This window comes from Protopterus annectens, chromosome 7.part0 (genome assembly GCF_019279795.1).
Source record: "Protopterus annectens isolate FY-2018-M chromosome 7.part0, PAN1.0, whole genome shotgun sequence".
Taxonomy (NCBI): Eukaryota; Metazoa; Chordata; order Ceratodontiformes; family Protopteridae; genus Protopterus; species Protopterus annectens.
Window position 1 is genome coordinate 733,542,996 of NC_056739.1, and position 20,423 is coordinate 733,563,418.

Consider the following 20,423-nt stretch of genomic DNA (forward strand, 5'->3'; position numbering starts at 1 on the left):
GAATACTGATAATCCAGAGGGAAGCAGAATATAATAAAATACCATTGTTGTTGGTGGGTCCTGATGCAGAGAAGAACTTGCCAGAGTAAGCTGGGAGTTAAGAGCAGGGCAAAGGAAGCATTTGCATTTCCTGAAAAAATTATAACTTTGATTAGGAGGACATATGAGTGATCAGAGTTGAAAATTAAAGTGGGTGGGGCCCTCTCTGATAATGCCTGCTTGAGCAGAGGAACCAGGCAGGGGTGCCCTCTTTCCCCCTTGTTATTTGAATTATATTTAGAACCATTAGCAAAGAAAATAAGGGACTCAGAAATTCAAGGATATAATTGGTATGGTAGTCAAGAAAAGCTGACTCTATTTGCATATGGTATTATTTTACATCAGACAAAATCAGTATTTTATATCAGACAAAATCAGAAAGAGACATTACAATGTTGTGGAACATTTTGAGACATTTTCATATATTTTCAGATATAAAATTAATGAAGTTAAAACAAAGGCAATAGCAGTAAATTATGTACCCACCCATAAATTGGTTCAGCAATATCCATACTTATGGGGACTTGATAAAATGAAGTATTTAGGAGTTTGAATTAAAAATGAAATTCAGGAAATTACAAACACATGCATACGCCATGAATGGTGCATCTTGTTACATCCCTAGCTGTCTGGCCAATTTTCTGTCTATGGGCCTTAGACCTGTTTTATATTAAACAGTCTAAGACTAGAGTTTGTAAATTTCTCAAAGCTTTTAATTTTCTCCTCACTTTATTAACATTACTGTAACTGTTTTTTTTTTTTTTTTTTTACTACAAATAGTTTTTTTTCTTTCTTTTTTGTACAGTAGTACAGCTTTTGTTAAGTAAATTTATGACATTGTTTTCAGTCCTCAGTACATAAAGTGAGCATACAGTCTTCATGCATGGTGCACTATGCATTATAGCAAAAAGTAACAGCAAACCTGCAAACAGCACTATGCATTATACTCAGCCTTGTTGGTATGTATTTTTCTCATTTGCTCCTCCATATCCTTACCAAAGGCCGACACCACCTACCTTTCACCTCATATGTTTGTTTATAAATACTTTGCTTAGTATCTCAAGTTTTTGAGGCCCTCACCATTTACTTCAGCATCTTTCATCCCCAATTTCCAAGACTGATAAACAAACATTATTTATTTACAAAACAACTATATATGAAAGTCCCCAGCTTTTCTACACCCATTTAATATTTTTTTATTTAGTCTTAACACACTCTCAGAAAAGACACTCTCTTTCTTTCCATTTGATATATTCCTCTTCTAAATGTGACACTCCTTCAAAATCTGTACTGTATTTAAGCTTTTTTCTGCTTGCTAGGTGCTCTTAGCTAATTCCCACTTGTTCCATTTGTTAACTAAGAATTTCACTTTCTTTGTATATTCTAGTTTTATCTCAAATTCATTTAATTCTTCCTTGCCCTTGATGATTTCCTGAATTGTTAGACTACTGCTACTCTTACATTTTCTTGGGATCACCTTTTTAGCCACTGTTAATAACTTGACCTACTAAAGATAATTCAGTTTTTGATATTTCTGCCCTCACTTGGCTCAATAGAATAATTTCATTATTTAGAAGTAAGTTCTCACTATGTTGTCTATTAACATATGTGAGTCAAATTTATAATTCTCTAATTTTGACAGCTCCAAAAGACATGTTCCTAGATTGCAATTTTATGTATTTTGTCTGATATCTGAAGATTACCATTGCTGAAAACTCACTGAAAACAGGGCCTGTCACCTGGTCATCTCCCACTTAGCATATCTAAATCGATAAATACATAATATTGTGCTATGGCAGTCAACTGGCCACTTCGCCATTGCCAGTTAGGAAGTGTGACTGGTCATCCGTAGCGAGATAAGAGAATCTAAGGCCTTCGTGTAAAGTCAGAGCTTCACTAATGGGTCAAAATGGCACATTTTCTTTAATGTGGATAATCAAGTAATGCCTTATAAAACTGTCTTTGAAATTGTAGAGTCTCTTGGCTTACGTGTTTCTTTTGGTGCACTTAAGCTTCATTTTTTGGGTTAAAATAGAGGGGTCTATATCATATGTTCGAAGTTTGAAAACTTCAAACGTTAAATAATCGAATTTAAATGTTCAAAGTTTCAAACATCGAAAATATGATTAAAGAAAAAAAAAAAGAAAGGGAACTTACCTGATTGTTGTAAGCAGGGGGGGCTTACTCACCACTAGGGGGGCTGTGCTCCCACACCCCCCTGCTCTTTAAATATACCAACTCCAAGACTGCACTATAACGCGGTAAAGGGAAGATTTCCCTTACTGCACTGTAGTGCGGTCTCGGAGTTGGTATATTTAAAGACCGGGGGTGTGGGGGGACTGCCCCCCCTGCCTACAACAGTTAGTTTTGGTTTTTTTTTTTTTTTTAATCATATGATCGATGTTTGAAACTTCGAACATTTAATATAGACCCAAACAGAGAATCTCCAATAAATAATTCGAAAAAAAAGTTATGGACTCGCCATAATGTTGCATCTTAGCTGTTGCTTTTCATTTGTCTTCAACCTGTGAGAACACAAATCTAGTATGGTTCTGACTCTGCTGCATTTTCCAGCTTTGAATGCAAGCGCCAAGCTCCTCCCCTACCCATAATACCCCTGTCTACCTCCTCCCCTCAGATCGAGTTTGCTGCAGACAGTAGCACTCCAACCTAACCATATGAGTAAAACCCTGGCATTAGCATCAATAGCTCAATAATGAATAAAAAGACTCACCAAACTAGGGGCTATGCCTCTTCCATCCGATCCACTACACAGCCCACATATGGCAGGGGGAAGGAGGGAGTGACAGTTAAAGACAAATGAAAAGCAACAACTCAGATGGAACGTTATGGTGAGTACATAACTTTTTATCTAAAGTCATTGTTTTTATTTGATCTTCAACCTGTGGGAAAGAATTCTCAGTTACCAAATAGCCCTGGGAGGTCCTCATGGAAGAATGTTCTGGAGCACGGCTGAGCCAAAAGATGCCCTGCCTCTGGAAAGGAGATCCAATTTGTAATGAGAAATAAATGTACGGGATGATGCCCAAGTAACTGCAGAGCAAATGTCATCTAAGGAAACCTTAGAATAAAAGCCCGCAGAAGTAGCACCAGACTTGGTAGAATGCACGCTAACATGACTTGGTGGAAATAAGCCTTTGACTCTATAGGCCAATGCAATGCACTGAGAGATCCAATGAGCAATAGTTACTTTTGATACAGGTTTTACTATGAAAGGCTTAGAAAAGGAAACAAAAAGCTGATCAGACTTATGCAAGGGTTTTGTTCTATGCAAATAAAAGTGCAGCTGCTTGTGAACATCAAGCAACTGCAATTTATATTCCCTTATTCTGGAAGTTAAGAAAGAAAACAGGGAGGTTGATGACCTGGTTAATGTTAGAGTCTGATGCCACTTTTGGAAGGAATGAGAGATTCATTCTGAGGGAAACCCTGTATTTATGAAACACCATATAAGGGGGCTTAACTGATAAGGCCTGGATCTCCGATATTCTCTTAGCTGAGGTAAAAGTGACCAGAAACGCCATCTTCCAAGAAACAGGAATGGTGAGTCAATTGTAGTTGCAGGTTCAAATGGGAGAGAAACCAAAGCTTGTAGCACTAGGGTAAACTCTCAAGGGGGCATTGGGTCCTTGACTGGAGGCCTAAGCAAAAAAGTACCTTTCCAAAAGGCTTTACAAAGCGTGGAAGAAGCCAAAAAAGCCAAATTCTCTCCTATGTGAAAACTGGAGATTGCTGCCAATTGTACCTTCACCATAGAAAAACTAGCACCATGATTAAAATTATCCACTGAAAAATCCAAAATGGTGGGGACTGGAGCAGTAAAAGTGTCCAGATCGTGCTGAAAAGCCCATATAGAGAAACATTTCCACTTACTGGAATAAACCTTCCTGGTGGAAGACATGCAAGCTGCTACCAAAATCTTCTTGAAAGGAGAAGACATTCCAGGAGTCCTAACTATCACTGGAACTGGAGCAGTCAAGCCGTGAGCTTCAGACTGACTAAATCTAGATGAGGGATCTCTGAGGGATGAGCGATCAGATCCAGAACTGGATCTAGTGTCCAAGGAGGACACAATGCAAGGGACTACAGACAGGGGAACCAAACTTGGCAAGGCCAGAAGGGGGCAATGAGGAGCACTAAGCTCCAAAGCCATCGAGGTTTCTGAATAAATTTCGGGATTAGACAGAGTGGAGGATAAGCATACAGTAGGCTGGAGGGCCAAGCATGAACCAGAACATCTCTGGGGGACTCCCCCAGAGGGGGATTCAGAGCAAAATATTCACTGCACTTCGCATTTGAAGGAGAAGCAAAGAGATTGCAGCAAGGCTAACCTCACTTTAGAAAGATCTGTTCTGCTATTGAAGGATTCAGAGACCACTCGTAAGGCATCAGAATAGACCTGCTGAGCCTGTCCACCAGAAAGTTGGACATTCCCAGAATGTGCACTGCCACCAGAAAACAGCCAATGGAGATCGCCCACTCCCACAATTTCATGACTTCATGACAAAGAGGGCAATACTTGGTCCCCCCCCGTTTGTTGATGTACCAGACTAGAGACATGTTGTCTGTCTGGATGGCAATCATCCCTTGGGGAAGATGGGCATGAAGAGCTTGCAACACCAACAGCACTGCCCTCATCTCCAGGACGTCGATATGCAGATGGGTCTCCTGGGAAGACCACATGCCTTGGACTGTCCTTCCCATGCAATGCCCCCTAACCAAGCAGGGAGACATCCGTGGTCACTGTGATCACCAGGGCAGGAAGGATGAATGGATGACACAAAAGAAGATCTGGGAATGGAAGCCACCAGAGGCATGAATCCTTGCAAGCTCAAGATAAATGAACTGTATGAGATAAGGGCACATCTAGCAATGACAACTGAACCACCAGAGTCCATTGAAGGACTCTCATATGAAGACAAGCCATAGGGATAAGGGTGATCATGACTGCCATGGACCCCAAAATTCAAAGAACTGACTCCACAGGGGGACACTGGGCTTGAACAATGTAAGAAAGATGATGTCAGAGGGCTAGAAGTCTGTCTGGAGTTAGAAACACCCTGCTTTGAGTGGTATCTAAGCGAGCTCCAATGAAGTCAAGAAATTTGTACTGGTTCCAATTAGGACTTCTTGAGATTTATAGTTATGCCTAGATGGTGACTGGTCTTGAGAAGAAGATCTCTGGCTTGACAGAGTCGATGCATGGAGGGAGCAGAGAGGAGCCAATCCTCCAGGTAGGGAAAGACCTGGAACCCCTGAAGCTGCAGGTGAGACTCCACAACTGCCATCACTTTGGTGAACACCCTGGGTGCACTGGTGAGCTCAAAGGGGAGCACTCTGAACTGATAATGATTGGCTCCCAGGCAGAAGTAGAGGAACCTCTAGGACCACCTGTTCATCTTGATATGATAGTACACATCTTGGAGGTCCACCGAGCACATCCAGTCATTTATCTACAGAAAGGGCAGAATGGATTGGACAGTGACCATCCAGAATTTTGTCTTGGCAACTGACAGGTTTAGGGCTGAAAGATCCAGGATGGGTCTTAAGTCCCCCATTTTCTTTGGCACTAAAAAGAGGGTCTATATCAGTTTGTCGAAATGGCTGACGATCGAACACCAGATGTTGAACTGTGAAGTTTGAACACTGATTATCGCAAAGCCATGGAACACTGAATTCTTTCCCAGGGAAAGAATTTGGTGGGTCAATTCTGTGGCTTCATGATTATCAGGACTGTGGTGGGAAGTTACTGGTCGGGTTCAGGTAAGTGTGCGATTGTATGGACGTTAGGGTCAGGGTGCGGGTTAGGTGAGTTAGGGTTAGGGCGCGGGTGAGGTGGGTGTGCGATAGTGACAGACTTTAGGATGGGATAAGTGAGTTAGGGTTAGGGCGTGGGTCAGGTTAGTGTGCGATAGTGATGGACCTTAGGGTTAGGGTTTAGGTTACGGTAAGTGGATAGATAGTAGTGTATGTACAGTTTAGTGTAGGGTTAGATGTAGGATTTTAAGTGTTTGTGTATGGATTGTTGTTTTTTTTGGTGTGCTTGTGTTGTGTGTGTTTCTTGGAACAGTGATTTTTTTCCCTAGGAAAAAAATTGCTGTTCTAAGCCGTCAATGTTTTTGTACTTCATGGTTAGAAGTTCGAACATATGGTGTTCGAACTTCAGTCATTTCAGTGAACTGATATAGACCCCTAAAAAGAACCTGGAATAGATTCCTGATCCAGACTGGTCTGGGGGATGGGCTAGATGACTCACTTTTCCAGCAGCTTGGAAATTTCCACAGCTGCCTCCTCCAGTTGAGTGGGTGGGATGTGTGGGAGGTGTTTAGGAGGGGCTGGGGGTTGAAGGAAGTGGACTGAGTATCCTCTGGATATTATCTGCAACACCCAACAATCATCTGTGATTGACTCCCAGGCTGTTGGTTGCAGAGAAAGATGTCCTCCACCTGCCTCCAGAGATGAGCAGTCAGGCAACCCTTCAGGGCTGCTGTGAGGGTTTGTCTGGAAAGAATCCCAGACCCTTGGTTCCTCGGACCCCCTCTGCCACGAGGACAGCATCTATCATATCCCTCTCTGCCTCTGGGGGAAGGCAAGTCTTGAACATCATGGGAAAAACCCTGGGACTTTCAGAAACCACATCTTCCTCACCCCATGTTGAGTCTGGAAAAATATTGTTGTGGGGTTGACAAACAAATCCTGATGGCAAACAAAGTCTTTCCATCTTTCTCACTCTGGACTAGGGTGTCTCGAACAGTCTTAACAAAAAGAGTGGAACCGCTATGGGGGCATTCATAAATGACACCTTGACGGGCTCCAAGAAAGCACAAAGCCAGAGCCAAGCATGATGCCTGATGGCCTACACCTGTTCCGGCAGCCCTAGAGGCACCTTCAGTAGTGTGTGACAGCAGCCTCATGGAAGTGTTTGATATCGAAGTTAGGATGGCCATATGGGAGGAGAATACTTTCTCCTCCTCTGCCAACATGGACCCTGGGGAAGACTTAATGACCTCTTTAACCAGGTCCCATTGTAGCCTGATGAGATGTGCCATGTAATTCAGCACACAAAGTCCGCATTCCATAACAGTCCATGGCCCACAACTCTTGGTCCAGCAGATGGATCATAGAGCTCTCCTGAGCAAGCACTTTCTTGGTGGCCTCTGCAACCACAGTGGCATCAACCAGGGATCCCTTAGACCAGTGTTGCCTGTCAGACAGGGCACTAAGAATTTTGTCATGGCGCTTGTGGATAGGCTGCACTTGTCCAGTTCCTTCCATGCCCTGGATGAAATTAAATCCACAAGAGGATCCATGGGAGGGAATACAAGGAGGTAGAGGGTCCTGTGCCAATTGCCTCCAGGAACACTGATTCAACCGGGTTGGATTTTTAGGTAGACCACCCCCCCCACATGCTGACACAGGATTTTCATGATGTCTCTGAAGGAGACATCATCTGGGGTTAACCGAGGGGAGCCCTCCCCTTCCTCCAAGTCAGTGTATCTTCTGTGAGGGACCCTGGAGGGAGGTCCAAGTTCCTCCTTTTGCACTTATGCTTTTCATGGGGCTCCTCGGGGGGTCTCTGGGGAGAACTCAAAAACCTCAGCAAGCTCCCCAGGGGGAACCCCCTGGGGTGGAGTGATGACAGGCTATCGTCTGAGGGGGTAGAATAGCAGATTCCAGGCCAGAAAGAGAGGGAGCCAGGATGGGCTCTGAGGAAGACAGTATCAGGGGTCTCTACGGAGCCAAGAGAACCCTCTCAACCACATCAAAACTAGAAGGCAAGCGAATCCTGGTAGCAGACAAAAGTAAAACCAGACCCGCCACCCTCTGTGCTGAAGGGAGAGCCAGATCCCAGCCTCCAAGCACTGAGACTCCAAGTGGAATGGCCAACTCTGAACTGGCACTGAGACTACAGCTCTGAGTCCCGGGCGTCTCTGAAAGTGTTGGAGCCAAGCCAGTCAGGGCAACGTTTGGTGTCAAGGTACCTGGGACCATCGGTGCCAACCCCCAGCACCGGGAAACCTCAGACCCAATGACTCCAGAACCAGGGTCGGATTGGAGAAGGAGCAATGGGAAGGAAAGTAGAGTGCATACTACCAGCCCCAGAGGGGGAGAGGGAAGGCAAGACTCCAATCTGGATCTGAGTCCGGATAAACCTCCACATCATCCTGTCCACCTTGGCTTCAGAAAGACTACGGGTGGACCGGATGGAGGAAGCCACAGACCCAGGGCTGGAGTGATGACAAGGAGAGGCAGAAAGGGGTGAATGGTCTCGGAAAATCTCCAGCTCTGGTGAAAAATGTGGAGACTGGAAATGAGCCCAGAGGTTCTTCGAGGGAAGCACAGTCAGGGGACCACTTTTTAGGTCTGTCCTGGTCTTTGGGATGAGACTTCTCCCTGTCCCTGGACTTCTTCAAGGGAGGTTGAGTCCCAAAAGCTGGAGCTGAACAGCAAAGGGGACAGCAGCCTTTGAAGGAAAGAGGGCTTTCAGAATTAGCTTGTTCTTCCTTTCAATCAATGCATGGGGGTTGAAGCCCATGCAGATCAAATAGGAAGTCTCCAGGTGCTGAACCCTTAAGCACACAGCGCACAAAGTTTGGCCATCAGAGGGGGCAGCTTGTGGTCACACTTCAGCAGACTGAAGCCTGGCTTGGAAGGCTCTGCCATGGCTAAAGGAAACACACACATACTCACACACACTAGAGAGAGAGAAAGGCGGGAAGGGAGAGAGAGACAGGTCCTTTTTTTTTTAAAGAACCGACACACTAGTGCACAGGGATAGGTTAGGTAAGGTAAAGATAGTCACAGCTAGAGAAGTTTAGAAAGTAAAAGGGAAGATTTACTCACAAAAAAGAAGTTTAACCCTGAGGAAAATTTGTAGCTGCAATCCACGCTGCTGATTACACAAGCGGCAAACGAGATTTGGGGGCGCAGGGGTATTATGGGTAGTGGAGGAGCTTGGATCCAAAGCTGGAAAATGTGGCTGAGTCAGATATGTACTGGATCCGTGTTCCCACAGGTTGAAGATCAAATGAAAACAACAACTTCAGATACCTCTACAACCACTAATCCATTAAAGTTCCATGGGTACAGTCTTTGTCTGTGTCTTCTGGTTTTTATTTCCTCTGTATTTCTTCCTTTTTACTTTGACCAGCTCTGTCAATCTGTCTTTCTCTTACTCTGTTTCTCTTTCTCTGTCTTATTCATATTTTCCTTTCTGACTTTCTCCTTCTTGTCATCTGTATACCATTTTTCTGGAATTTCTTTAATCTTATAAAGCTAACAGTCTCTCTCACATCCCTGAAAGTAGCATCATTCTGGAAACAGCATATGTTTTCATCTACATTTTTTGAATTTGCTTTGTTATGTGTAGCAAGTTTTAGAGATAAGCAGACCTGACTGATACTTAAAAATATTTATGTATAAAGAGTACTTTGAGGGGTTGATGAATGAAGAGAATGAGAGGGAGATAAGGTTGGATGATGTGAGGATAGTGAATTACAAAGTACAATGGATTAGCAAGGAGGAAGTAAGCATAGCTATGAAGAGGATGAAGAATGGAAAGGCTGATGGTCCAGATGACATACCTGTGGAAGCATGAAGGTGTTTAGGTGAAATGGCAGTGGAATTTTTAACCAGATTGTTTAATGAAATCTTGGAAAGTGAGAGGATTCCTGAGGAATGGAGAAAAAGTGTTTTGGTACCGATTTTTAAGAATAAGGGTGATGTGCAGAGCTGTATTTACTACAGAGGGATTAAATTGGTCAGTCACAGCATGAAGTTATGGGAAAGAGTAGTGGAAGCTAGGTTAAGAAGGGAGGTGATGATTAGTGATCAGCAGTATGGTTTCATGCCGGGAAAAAGCACTACAGATGTGATGTTTGCTCAGAGAGTGTTGAAGGAGAAGTACAGATAAGGTCAGAAGGAGTTGCATTGTGTTTTTGTAGACTTTGAGAAAGCATATGACAGGGTGCCTAGAGGGGAGTTGTGGTATTGTATGAGAAAGTTGGGAGTGGCAGAGAAGTATGTAAGAGTGGTACAGGGTATGTAAGAGGGTAGTGTGACAGCGGTGAGTTCTGCAGTGGGAGTGACAGATGCGTTTAAGGTGGAGGTAGGATTACATCAAGGATCAGCTCTGAGCCCTTTCTTATTTGCAATGGTGATGGACAGGTTGACAGACGAGATCAGACAGGAGGGCCCATGGACTATGATGTTTGCAGATGACATTGTGATCTGTAGTGAGAGTAGGAAACAGGTGGAGGAGACTCTGGAGAGATGGAGATATGCTCTAGAGAGAAGAGGAATGAAGGTCAGCAGGACTAAGACAGAATATATGTGTGTGAATGAGAGGGAGGATAGAGGAATGGTGAGGATGCAAGGAGTAGAGGTGGCGAAGGTGGATGAGTTTAAATACTTGGGATCAATAGTTCAGAGTAACGATGAGTGTGGAAGAGAGGTGAAGAAGAGAGTACAGGAAGGATGGAGTGGGTGGAAAAGAGAGTCAGGAGTGATTTGTGACAGACGAGTACCAGTAAAAGTGAAAGGGAAGGTCTACAAGAGGGTAGTGAGACTGGCTATGTTATATGGGTTGGAGACAGTGGCATTGACAAAAAGGCAGGGGTTTGAGCTGGATGTGGCAGAGTTAAAGATGTTAAGATTTGCACTGGGTGTGATGGGGGTGGACAGGATTAGGAATAAGTATATTAGAGGGTCAGCCCAGGTTGGACGGTTTGGAGACAAAGCCAGAGAGGCAAGATTATGTTGGTTTGGACATGTGCTGAGGAGGGATGCAGAGTATATTGGGAAAAAGATGCTAAGGATGAAGCTGCCAGGTAACAGGAAAAGAGGAAGGCCTAAGATAAGGTTTATGGATGTGGTGAGAGAGGACATGCAGGTGGTTGGTGTGACAGAGCAAGATGCAGAGGACAGGAAGAAATGGAAACAGGTGATCTGCTGTGGTGACCCCTAAAGGGAACAGCCGGAAGAAGAAGAAGAAGCTAGATAGATATATATATATATATATATATATATGCTCTAAAACAAACTAATATGAATCCCCGTAATCCAGTCCTCTTCTGTTGCATCACATAACATAGAAATACAGAAATACTACTAAATAGTTAATTCTGAGAAATGAATGTATAGATAGATTTTATAACAATGTGATTAATACTTTGTGAACACTGGAAATCAGTACAAGTTCATTTGAAAAAAAAAAATAACTGTAGTACAGTGAGGGTAGCTTCCCTGCCTCCTGTTGCAGTATAATACTTAAAAAGTACAGTTTTGTACCTACCATAAATGTAGATGTTCGAGTGCTCATACAGCTGCAGTCATTACAGATGGTTTATCCTGCCGTCAGGTGGGTCCTCGGTCGGCCGAATTCCAAAGTCTAAGTCCGACGTCGGTTGTCGTCGCTTCTTCCCTGACGTCAGTGCGGCAGGGGTATAAAAGAGGCAGCCGACACCATTTTTTTCAGTTTTTCTTGCCCCAGATGTCAGGTGCCCCCAGAAGGAAGGCAAAACATAATATTATGCAAAAATGCAATGTAGATAAATCAAAAACAGTAGTTGCAAGCAAATAAACCATAAAAGAATACCCCAAATAGGTTGTATGATAAAGGTGTTTGTCATAAGGCCTGTCCTAAGACAGGATGGAGGGAGGGTAACCTGGACTGCAGCTGTATGAGCACTCGAACATCTACATTTATGGTAGGTACAAAACTGTACTATGTTCATTGTGCATACAGCTGCAGTCATTACAGATGGGTAGAATCCCAAAGCTAAGTAAGGGTGGTAGGCACTAAGTGGAACTAGGAGGGGTGAGGATGCCCTGCAGGACTGCTGTGGCAAAGCCCGCTCTAGATTTTGAGTATAGTGGAAGGTGGTAGTGCTTGGAGAAAGTGTAGCTGCTTCCAAAATGTCCTTGGTAGGGACCCCCCTGAGGAAAGCTGCAGAGGTAGCTGTAGCCCTGGTGGAGTGGGATCTGATGTATACAGGCACAGATTTTCCATGAAATGAATAACAAAAGCGTATGCAGTGGGCTATCCATTTTGAAATTGTCTGTTTGGAAATAGCCTTTCCTTGAGCACCTGTAGCATAGGACACAAAGAGCTGCTCAGATTTCCTGAATGGCTTTGTTCTGTCCAAGTAATAACGAAGTTGTCTGCGAATGTCCAAGGAATGTAGTAGTCTCTCCCCTTTGTTCTGTGGATTTGGATAAAAGGTAGGTAAATGAATAGTCTGATTCAAAGCTACACTGGATACTACCTTTGGCATGAAGGTAGGGTTGGTTCGTAAGGAAACTCTGTCCTGATGGAAAATGATGAAAGGTTGCACAGCCATGAGGGCCTGTAGTTCCGAAACCCTGCATGCTGAGGTGATAGCCAGAAGGAAAGCTGTTTTCCATGACAAGTATTGTAGTTCTGTTGAAGAAGCCGGCTCAAAGGGAGGCAGGGTCAGCTTTTCCAATACGAAGTTGAGGTCCCAAGCTGGGACTGGTGGTTTCCGTGGGGGTTTTATATTTTTTGCCCCTCTGAGGAACTGCCTTAATAGAGGATGTGAGAATAAAGGAGGATCTGCATTGTATTGTGCTGAAATGGCTGAAGCGTGGATCTTGATCGAGGAGAAGGAAAGGCCACTGTTTAACATCTCAGCTAGGTACTGTAAAATTTGAGGTATATTTATTACCCAAGGATTTTGGCCCTTTTCTTGATTCCAGGAACAAAATCGTTTCCATTTGGCGGAGTAGGCTTTTCTAGTAGAGGGTCTTCTGGCCTCCAAGATGACATCCTGCACCTCCTTGGAGAGGAGAGTCTGTTGGGAAATTAAGGTATTCTCCATGCAGCTAGATTTAGGGTTTTGAGCTGGCTGTGAAGGGTTTTGTAGTTGTGCTGGGACAACAGAAGAGGGACTAGAGGTAGGATCCATGGTGGGGAGTGTGTCAGGCTCTTTAGAAGAGGATACCAGTGTTGTTGTGGCCAGTCTGGAGCAATATGAATCATTTGTGGCCTCTCTGCTCTGGCTTTTAATAGAACTTTGGTCAGTAGAGGAAGAGGCGGGAAGGCATAGACTGTCAATGTTGTCCAATTGAAAGAGAGTGTGTCCACTTTCCAGGCCTGTGGATGATAGGTCCTTGAAAAAAAATTTTCCAACTGGTAATTTTTGTGGGTAGCAAATAGATCTATGTCTGGCTGTCCCCATGCCTGAGTTATCTTTGAGAAAACTTGAGGATGCAACTTCCATTCGTGTGGGTCTGTCATATTTCTGCTTAAGTTGTCCGCCAGTGTGTTTTCCTTCCCTGGCAGAAATTGTGCCTGTAGTTGAATTTGCAATTCCAGTGCTGTGTTCCATAGGGTCATGGCTTGCCTGCACAGGGGTTATGAATGAGTTCCCCCCCTGTTTGTTTATGTACCACATGACTGTGGTGTTGTCTGTCCTTATCAATAGCTGGCCTGGATGCAGTAGGTCTTTGAAGGTCATAAGAGCATTTTGCATGGCTAGCATCTCCTTTTGGTTGATGTGTAGGTGCTTCCCTTTTTGGGACCATTTTCTCTGAATGCACTGATCTGCCATGTGTGCTCCCCAGGTGTAGTCTGAGGCGTCCGTTGTGATGATTTGAGTTGCTTGAGGTACGCAGAAAGGGAGACCTGTGTTTCTTTGGCATGCTTGAGCCCACCACAAAATTTCCTTTTGAAGGCATGGAATGAGTGGTATAATTGTTTCCAAGCTGTGGCTGTGTTGAGACCATAAGTTTTTTAGGTACCATTGTAGTTTCCTCATATGCAGCTTTGCACATGGTATTAGTAGGATGCAAGATGCCATGAATCCCAGAGCCTGCAGGACTTTCCTTGCAGTTAGTCTGGTGAAAGTTGCCATTTTGTTGAAGTATTGAGACAGTTGCCTTTGTTTGTCTGGCATGAGGTAGGTCATCTGGGTGGTTGTATTTAAGCTGGCACCCAGGAAAATTATCTGTTGAGAAGGTATTAGTTTTGATTTCTTTTTGTTCACTGTGTATCCCAGGTAGTTTAACAGTTTTATTACAAACACCAGATGCTGCAATAGAATGTCCTTGCTGTCCACTTGGATCAGGCAGTCGTCCAGATATGGGTAGATTTGTATTCCTTGTTGTCTGCAGAAGGCAATTACTGATGCCAGGCATTTTGTAAACACTCTGGGCGCAGTAGATAAGCCAAAGGGCAATGCAGAGAATTGGTAATAGGTTGAACCTGCAAGAAATCTGAGGTATCTTCTGCAATCTTGTCTGATAGGGACATGCAGGTATGCCTCCTTGAGGTCCAATGTTACCAGCCAAGACTTCTTGCCCAGCATGGGAAGAAGCTGCTGTAATGTGAGCATCTTGAATTTTGGCACCTGTAGATATGTGTTTAGGATGGATAGGTCTAAGATGGGTCTCCAATCTTTGTCTTTCCTTGGTACCAGGAATAGTCTGGAATAAAAACATTGACCTTGTACTTTTGCAGGTACCTCTTGAATCGCTTTCATATCCATGAGAGCGGAAATTTGTCTTTATGCCTCTGCCCTTTGATTTTGTGGCAGGTTTGGCAAGCCTCTTATTTTTGGAAGGGTGTGAAAGTGGAACCTGTAGCCTCTGTCTATAATGTCCAGAATCCATTTGTCTTTTGTAACAATGTGCCAGTTTTTTGAAAATAATGCCAGTTTTCCACCCAAAGGTGCTGCCATTAAAGCTTTGTTTGGCAGGCATAGGGGGAAGTCATTGTGTCTGTTTTCTAAATGACTGTGATCTATCTTTTCCACATCTTGGGGTTGGTGTTTGCCACTGTCTAGCTCTGTAAGATCCTTGAGGTTGTCCTCTACCCCTTGGGCATCTGTATCTGCCCCTTTGAGGTCTGTCCATGGCCGGAAAGGACCAATTTTTTGAAGGCCAGTTTCTGCTGAAGCGTGGAGGTTGTACCTGCAAGAAATCTTTCACTGTTTGCATAGATTTCACTTTTTCCTCCATTTTCTTTAGTACCTCCTCAGCTTTAACACCAAACAATACATCTTTTTGAAGTGGTGCATCTAATAACTTTGCTTTGACATGATCTGGTAAGGTTTGCTCTTTGAGCCAAGCATGTCTACGTATAACAGACCCCGTGACAGCAGCTCTACATGAGGCCTCTAAAGCATCAAAACCACACTGCAAGGTATGTTTACCCACTTGTTCTGTACCATGCAACAAATCCTGCAACTCTTTCAAATCTGGTTGTTCTGTTTGTGTCATTTTGCTTTTCACCTGAGATAATAAAATCTGTTGGTACTTTAACATATGAAATTGACAGTTTAATGCCCTCATGGTTAAAGTGGCAGATGTATACACCTTTTTCCCCCACCTTTCTAATGCTCTGGAATCTCTCTCTCTGAAGGTAAAGGGTTTTTAGCAGTAGAGGCCTTTATTCCCTTGGGACCCTGTGAAATTGTTTCTGGGTCAGCAGTATGGCTTTTATAAAGGAACTGGTGAGAATCAGGAACCCGGTAATATCTGTCTGGTTTAACTGGGGCTGGAGGTAAAGAGTCTGGATTAAGACTGGCCTCTGCGTATACATCATCCAAAATATCTAAAACAGGAGGGATAGCCAGGGGCCTATGCTGGGGGAGCAGTAGAAATTCCCTGAGCCTTTTCTTGGAATCTGAGTAATCTTGGCCTTCCCAGTGGAAGTGTTCCCTCAATGTATGCAGGGTTTCCCCAAAAGTGTAGTCCTCAGGGGAGGGGACCGAGGGAATAGACTCCTCAGCATCAGAGTCTTCGAAAGGGGAATAGGCATAATCCTGGTCCTCAGAATGGTCTGAGGTAATAGAAGCCTGGTCTGAGGAAGGGTAGTCTTCCTCCAATCTGGGTCTTTTGTCAGAGGGGGGGTTGAGAACCCCTGATGAGAGTTATCAAATCCTCAGCCATTTTAAGCATCTGCTTTTTAGGCATGGGGCCTTGAGAGGAGGTCTGAGGACCCTGTTTTTTGGTTTTCATGGCAGCTTTACATTTAGTGAAGGATTTAATAGAGAAGGTGGAAGGCCTGAAGATGCCTTCAGAAATGGCAGGCCTTACTAAATTTTCAGTTTCCCCGCCAAGAGTGGCGTCGGTATCTGCAGTGGGAATGGAGACCGAGGGGCCTGCGACCTCGGGTACTGAAGTCACCGGTAAAATAGTTTCATCGGTAGTCAGGGGCTGCGTAGGCGCCTCGCTGAGAGCCGAAGAACCGGTAGTCGGCCTAAGCGTGATCTCAGTACTCGGTGCAGACCTCGGATGTCAGTCCTTGTCTTTGCGTCTTTTGCTTAAAACTGGTGTCGGAGTATCCGACGACATGATATAATTAAATTTTTTGCCAAAATAATGAAGGGCGAACTCCGCCCGGCACTTAATAGTGCGCTTGTTGAACCTAGCACAAAAACAGCAGGCCGAGACGTTGTGGTCTGGCCCTAAGCAAGGTATACAGAAAGAGTGGAAATCCTTATGCGGTATTTGCTTCCCACAAGAAATGCAATTATTAACTTTGCCTGACATCGGTCTGAGGCAAGAAAAGTTTCCCCAATGGGGTACTTAGCTTTAAAGAAGACTTCGGCTGAAATACTTTCGTAAATCTCAGGAGCTGGCCGACCGGCACTTGCGAACTGCTTCAGCTTCGGGCACCGTGCGGCAAGAAAGACTGGGGAAAATGGTGTCGGCTGCCTCTTTTATACCCCTGCCGCACTGACGTCAGGGAAGAAGTGACGACAACCGACGCCAGGCCTAGACTTTGGAATTCGGCCGACCGAGGACCCGCCTGATGGCAGGATAACCCATCTGTAATGACTGCAGCTGTATGCACGATGAACATTTAGTATCTTTTCTTCCTGGGGTACAAGGTTCAAGATATCCAGAATAGGACAATATGGAAGATAAAACTTTTCAAAGCAAAAGGGCACCACTTTTACATTCAGTCTCAGTCTGCCACCTTCCCCAAAGCTATTTACAAGAAACTGCCTTGTGAATCACTGTTTACAGAGGAAAGAACTTTATTGACTGACAAGACATAACAAGCAGAACTTCCTTGTTAGTTAGCAACGCAAGTAGATAACATATAACTAACCCTTTTCTTTCTCAGTGTAACGAAAACATGCTGTCCCAAATAAATATGTCTCCTTGCCATATTAGCAAATAGTTTAACTATACAAGCACAGAGATATACAGTGATATAGAAACACGGTTGAATTTCATGCCAATAGTGCAGTTTACATTCATGTTAGAATAATAACTTTGAATGGCCTTAAATACTGGATAATTCTCTTCTTTGTGGTGAGACTTTTCATCTTTTCTACTAAGTGTTTACCCCAAGCAGTTGACTATAGCAAGACATACGCAATGAATACGAAAACCAAGAAAGTACATTAAGTTACTAGTAGCCATTGCATTTTATTCTTGTAAGGTTGCTGCTATAATCACATATTGTGATTTAACACCCACTGTAATGCTGTTATCTCCATATTGCTATACAATGCTTGTTTTTTGAAACTTTCTTCTTGGGTCTTCCTCTGAAAGAGGCCTTCAGTGAAGTGGAACAAACCCAATTAAAGTCGATTACATGATGACGACACTCATTGTGTCTCTTTCTGTTTGTTAACCTGATCAGCCCACTATGATCTTTTTCCAGGTGTGGCTCAAAGTCATATATTTAGAATGAGTGAGAGAAATCTGTTGCCTTTTTCTTTTATGTTTGGAATGTAACTGGAATCTACTGTCAGAACAAGTATTACCTTTCTGTTAATGCCTCAGCTGAAAGACACCACCTCAGAAGTGTGACACACAACTTTGTGAGACACTGTAGTGTCAGTAATGAAATTCAGCACTCGCAAATAATTAGCTACCCTAAGCATTGTTTACTTACTGTTTTTTAGCATCAAGGTACATACACAATCTACTGAACCACTGACACAAAATAAGGAAGAACAGAGAATGCTTCCTGTTTGTGTACATGAAAAACTCTTATTCTGCAAAATACTACTTGTGTTTTTACGATATACTTTTCAGTATTTATTCATTTATTTTTGCCTGTATTTTTAGCCCCTGTCTCTTCATCTCTCATCCCCTAATCTCCCATTCCTTCCTTCTTTCTGTCAGATATCTAAAGGCAAACAACAGGAGAGGGAGATAAGAACCTGGGACTGAAGCCATCGTCTGTCAAGCATTAGCATATTTTCATCTGATCCTAACTACTTCACCCTCTTGGCAGTCAAAGTCAATGGAGTGTCTGCTACAACAAATGTACTGCTCATGCACATTTCTACATACTATCAATGCTTGAATAAAGCTTGATGCCCTAGATTCCTTCCTAAAGTATGTAGTGCAACATGTCAGGCTCTCCTCTAGGTGGCACTGCTCCACTTGTATGTGCATCAGTTGGGTGGATGAACCATAGTTAGCTGCTCACTCTTACCTTTTGTATAACCCCATCACCACCACATGATGGATGCATCAGTGTTTGCTGCTTACTTAGATTACATGTATAAACCCCTGTCACTAGGGATGGGTGACCCAATTAGCTGCTTACTCTCATCTCATATCCCCTCTCAGGATGGGTGAGCCAGTGTTGGCTGCTCACTCCCACCACATGTATCTGCCCCTTCCCCTTAAGGATGGCGAACCAGAGTTAACTGCTTACTGCATTTACATGTATAACCCCCCCCCGGGGGGGGGGGTTGAACCAATGTTGGCTACCCACTCTGGCTGACTGCTGCTGCATCCAGATTGCTAAGTGAACCAGGAATGTCTGGTTGTATAGTCAGAGGTTCAACCCACATCCTACTGAGCTGATCAGCAGTTGCTTACTTGCTTACAGATTACAACAACAGCAACAGAAAAGCATCAAAGCATTGGTAATTATGCATTTCAAATATATGGCATTTTCTCAACAGTATACAGCCCCCCCCCAAAAAAAAAACAAACTAAACAACTACAAACTTTTAAGGCAGATCTTAAACAGCACCAAAGACAATCCTAGAAATGTCAATGTTCACCCCAGGAATAAAATGTGTACTTACTCTCAAATAAATTATTTTATACAACATGCAAAAAGCTACAAATGTCATGTTTTTTTTCTTTCATGTATGTAACCTATAAGCTGCGGTAGTGGTGCTGCAGTAGCGTTGTCGCCTCACAGTAAGACGTTGTCCTGTTCGATTCTCAGCTAAAGCGTGTTCTGTGTGGAGACATGCGTAAATGGGCGTACCTTCATTGAATACTGTGCATCAGGCCTGGCAAGTCGGTACGTAAAAATCTACTACCAATCATTAGCGGACCTGAGTTCCGCTGTGGCGACCCCTAACCGGGAAAAAGCCGAAAGATACAACATACTCTTACTATAGATTTATATTAATATTTGTAATGTAAGGTTTTCCTAATATATTGTTATCATTATTAGTCGCGTCAAACTTTTCTCCTCATGTCTTGACTGGAAAGGTGTTGTCATGTCCAGCTGGCAATCCCAGCTAACACATGCAAAATAAAAAAATAATTATATTTGTATTTAACTTAGCTCAAAATGGTTAGATTTTTAGTAAGCATTTAAAAAATAATTATAAATTATTCACCGAGCATAGCAAATAAAAATAACAAACAAGTTGTACCCATTCTTATAGCAATAAATGTGATCTTAAACTCTTAGGCTATGGATGTTTGTGTTCAACTTGTAGATCTGACATCCAGAAAACACAGGGAAGAGAGTGAGAGAGAATGATACAGAGAGAGAAACTAGTACTAAAGACTCATCTTTCTCACTGAAAGATAAGTAGCACATCACAAAAGGCAAACACTTACCAGAAGACCTCCACCTAGAAGTCCACCCATCATCATAACTTCTACTGTCATCCGTTGTTTCGGATTCGTGATGTACTCATAGTCAAAGTTAGGAAAAAAGAGAATAACATTGCAGATGATACATAAAACCACAAAGGGGTACAGGGTGATCCCAATGCATTTGGCACATTTTCCTGTACACATCTTCAAGTCGCTGATAGTTCAGTAGAATTTCAAAGACTGAAACAAGCTGATTCCTGACTAGAACTTTATACTCTCTTAGATAGCTTTGTTGGTTATTACGCATTAGTGAGATAAGAGGGTCAGGGTTTGCACTTGTAATCAGCTCACATTCTCTGCTTATGATATAATTACCTGCCTAATATTCTTGTTGTCTTCACTATGGGGATTTTCAAACACAGAGGTACAGATTTAAAATGAACTTGTGAGTCAATGACTTCCTTTATTTTCAGCTAGTTCAGCAGAGAGATACCATATTTATCCCATTGTCCCATTGATTTAGGGTTTACACAGATGGGTCTGAAGATTTCTACAGTATATCTGATATGTCCTTCCCTAGG

General features: G+C 43.3%; 1 protein-coding gene across 1 annotated transcript in view; it reads right to left on the bottom strand.

Annotated features, from left to right (window-relative positions):
* The window catches only part of LOC122805842 (transmembrane 4 L6 family member 5-like), a 255,117-nt gene extending 235,021 nt beyond the window's left edge, over positions 1 to 20,096 (bottom strand). The window contains exon 1 of the mRNA XM_044076096.1: positions 19,864 to 20,096. Coding sequence (XP_043932031.1) covers positions 19,864 to 20,046 — 183 coding nt within the window. The 5' untranslated portion in view covers positions 20,047 to 20,096. The remainder of the gene's footprint in view (positions 1 to 19,863) is intronic.
* Positions 20,097 to 20,423: the final 327 nt, after the last annotated feature.